The following is a 3,921-nucleotide window of genomic DNA, read 5'->3' on the forward strand; positions in this document are numbered from 1 at the left end:
ACTTCGATTTTGAGTCGAAACTGCGCGTGTATGCATTACTTCGTTTTTTTCATATGCATTATTTCGGTTTTCAAACGAAAGTGTGCATATGGATAATTTCGGTTTTTTCTCATATGCATTATTGAGGTTATCAACCGAAACTTTGCATATATGTATTATTTCGGCTTTTTTCATATGCATTATTTCGGGTTTCAACCGAAAATGTGCATATATGCATTATTTCGTTTTTTTTCGTATGCATTATTTTGGTTTTTCTCATATGCATTATTTCGTCTGCACTGTTTCCATATGCACAATTTCAGGGTGCCTGCTCACAGTGCCCAGAGTGCGCGAACGGGAACGCAAGAATCGGGAAATCAAGGCGTCTGTTACCAGCACAAAAATGATTGAAAAAAAAATTTATAATTTATTTATTGGTATATTAACATTCCCCTCTTCCCACCCACACTATATTAGATCCTGGATGCGCCCTTGGTATGGCCTTATGAAAGCTTTTAAATTTTGTCAATACTTAAGACTATGCAAAATCTTCCTTAAGGTTAATCTTCCTTCAGTAATTCAAAATATTTTATTTGTCTTTTTCAGAAAAAATGTATTCAGTGATAAAAAATGGACTTCGCTTCAGTAAAAATATTGGGTACTGCTAAACCAAAGATAAGGGAATAAGTTTGTATACAAATGCAATTACATATTTGCAAGAACAACCAACATTAAGCGATGACGAAAAAACTTGCAATGAGAAATAGTGTGCTTCAAAATTATATGCCAATAAAATAAACCAATCCAATGTAGAATATGCACCAGCTTTAGCGTAAACAAAATAAAGAATGAAATATTTTACAGAATTTTGCCTGCATACAATACAATGAAACCTATGTATGTACATATGTTCATAGTAAGTTTAGAAGGTAGATAATCAATATATATGTACCTTCATAATATATTTAACACAAGTATTTGTTTTATCTAGAATTTCAATCGAAAATATAAAGCAATTTTAATGTAACGCAAATTGAAAGAAGAACCTGTGTGTATGGGTGAAAACGTGACAGCAGTCAAACAAGCAAAAGCAGCAAAACAGTAATTGTTGAATTTTTATTGAATACGATCTTTGTGTACTATAAGTTTTAGAAAATACTTATGTACAAAAAAGGAAACGAATCGTTATGCCAATACGAATGACGAAAACAAAAGTATTCAACCATTTCACATACAGCAGTGAAAGTAGTATGTTAACAAGCGCAGTTGCCGCTATTGGAGTCAAGTGGATATTCCTGTGTTCCTGTTTTACACTATTCGGTAAGTTGGAGATTAATGTTTAGTTAGTTTAGTAATAAAATCCATTTTGCTGATTTTTCTAAGACTGATATTTCAATTTTTCTACCCAAACGCACTTGTGCACAAGGGTATTATAACTTTGTTCACATAACGGCAGTTTGTAACAGCCAAAACTAATCGAGATAGATATAGATAAATGTATACATAAATGATCAGAATGAAAAAAGAAATCGATTAAGCGGTAACTGTTTGTCCGTCCGTCTGTCCGTCTGTGCACACGATAACTCAGTAAAAATTGAGACATCTTAACAAAACTTTGTATGTGTCCTTCTTCTCGGCGTACGACGGATGGTATTGAGAATAAGAAAAATCGTACAATAACCACGCCTACCTCCCATATAACGGTGGTTTTCAGAAACACGAAAACTGCTATATTTTTGTAGCTGAGTAAGGGTTCCTCCAGTGGGTACCGAATTTACCAACATTAATATTTTTCAATGATATTCAGGCAGCGCCGAGTTTTGTAGTCGAACAGTACACTGTGTAATTTTTGTTGCAAAATTCCAATAGTTTTTTTTTAATCAACAATTGAAAATTTTTGCACTGTTTTGGACATTTTAATTTTAAGATTTAAGAAACATTAATTTATACAATGAAATTATTTGCGTTACAAAAATATTTTTTTTGCTTTTCAATAATTTTTTTATGAAAAATTGAACTTTTAAGCAATTTCTGCACTTCATGGAGGAAAATTCTTAACAATAACTTATGTAATAAACATTTCTGCATTTATCTATGAAAAAAATGCGTGCATTTCGATATAGTTTGATCGGAATGAATTTTTAATTGCCAGCGTGCGGGCCCGACTCGCGTGGCTGGATCGCGCCTAGGGATATCGAACCGAAAGTATCGATATGGTACTCATTTAAAGCATCGCTTTAAAAATATCGGGTACCCATTAATATCGGAATAAAAAGCCTCGATATTCTAGATATCGATACCAAAAACCAAAAAATTTTGTCTGAATATAGGTCTCGCATTTACGCCGTTGTGGTGCAGTGGTTAAAAGTGCGCAAGCCTTGAAAAGGAAAAACAGCTTGCCATAAACTACAATCGCCGTTCAGAGTCGACATAAAACTGAAGGAACCTCCTTTGTGCCACAACATTAAGGCGCACGCGACAAATCGGAGGAGAAGTTATTTCAAAACGTAGAAATTGAGGTGTTGACTTAAAACACCAAGGCCGCGGGTTCAAATCCCACCGCATGCAATTCTAACTATAGCTCAGATTTCTGCTCTTTAAAGCCCAATTTATATCGGGAAGAATTGTTACAGGCCAACTTAATATGCGTGCGTAAAAAGCTAACTCAAATTCCAAGATTTGTCTTGCGTGACATTTCGATTTGAGGTTTATGCTCAATTGGCATTTTGGCGCCAATTTTGGATTCAAATTTTTCTCAGCAAACTTTTTTTAAATTTGACAGAAATGCAACTCTGAGCAATCACGCACGCAAATTGATTTCGGTTTATCAAATGAGAAAAACTTGCGTGCGTGCGTAGAAAAACTCTCGCCGGTAATATTGGGTTGAGTTGTTAATAACATTATTCTTGTAATGTGAGTTTATGACATTCGATGCGATACTAGGGTTTTAGTACTCGATTCCAGAAAATATCGTTTTAAAACTATCGAGTAGAAAATATCGGTATCGAATGCCAAAAGTATCGATATGGTATCGTATCGTATCGAAATTCGTGTCCCTAATCGCGCCCAATCCGTGTTGACTTCTTGCGCAAGAAAGAAACGCACGTTTCAATCGTTCCACTTTTATTTCTCATGCTCGAATTTCACATGCCTGCGAAAAAATAATAAAACATTGAAAAATATGCATGTTGGTAAATTCGGTGCCCACTTGAGGAAGCCTTACCCAGCTACATATGCTTTTTCACTCAAAATTGATATTGACAATGACTTTTAGACGGAAAATAAGAATTTTATAAATTTTTGGAAAATGGGCGTAGCTTCGTCACTTATGATTACATGTGTATACATATCTTAGTAACCGCTATTCCAATTTCTCCCAAACTTGGCACAGTTGTTGGCCGTGGTATGACATAAGAAACGGCTGAAAATTTTTAAAATCGGACAATAACCACGCCCACATTCCATATAACGGTGATACGAAATTTTCGATAAAACGGTAAATACTGACCTATTTATTCAAAATTGATGTTTGCAATAATTCTTTAGCAAAACATACGTTAATTATACAATATTGGAAAATGGGCGTTTCCACATAAAAGCAAAACGTTGAAAATTAGTGAAATCGGACTAAAATTACGTCCACTTTTCATATAACCGTAAATTTCAGAAATGCTTGAAACTTCGATATTTCGAAATTTAAGCAAGCTAATTTACTCGGAGGATGGTTCCGTGCGCAGAAGTGGAAAACTTTTGACTGCCATTCACCTGGGAGTGGCCAGAAGCGATTCTTTTGCGTACGGTTCAAATCGCAGCTCACAACGTCCGGATATTTATATCCACGTATCCTCTGGGTAGCAACCAAACACCCGTTTGGGAGCGAGCTAAAGTGAGAAGGCGTAAAACTTCGCGTGCGCTGGGTTTGGGTCCCGCCACGTTAAAACC

The 3,921-nt window shown here is 35.3% G+C and overlaps 1 protein-coding gene across 1 annotated transcript in view; it reads left to right on the top strand.

The window, feature by feature from the left end:
* The first annotated feature begins 589 nt into the window (after positions 1-589).
* The window catches only part of LOC108360028 (uncharacterized), a 165,562-nt gene continuing 162,230 nt past the window's right edge, over positions 590-3,921 (top strand). The window contains exons 1-2 of the mRNA XM_017612169.1: positions 590-876; positions 971-1,299. Of these exons, the coding sequence (XP_017467658.1) occupies positions 1,167-1,299 (133 nt within the window). The 5' untranslated portion in view covers positions 590-876; positions 971-1,166. The remainder of the gene's footprint in view (positions 877-970; positions 1,300-3,921) is intronic.

Source organism: Rhagoletis zephyria, unplaced genomic scaffold (assembly GCF_001687245.7).
Source record: "Rhagoletis zephyria isolate East Lansing unplaced genomic scaffold, Rhagoletis_zephyria_1.1 Rzeph_scaffold_00505, whole genome shotgun sequence".
In the NCBI taxonomy this organism is placed as follows: Eukaryota; Metazoa; Arthropoda; class Insecta; order Diptera; family Tephritidae; genus Rhagoletis; species Rhagoletis zephyria.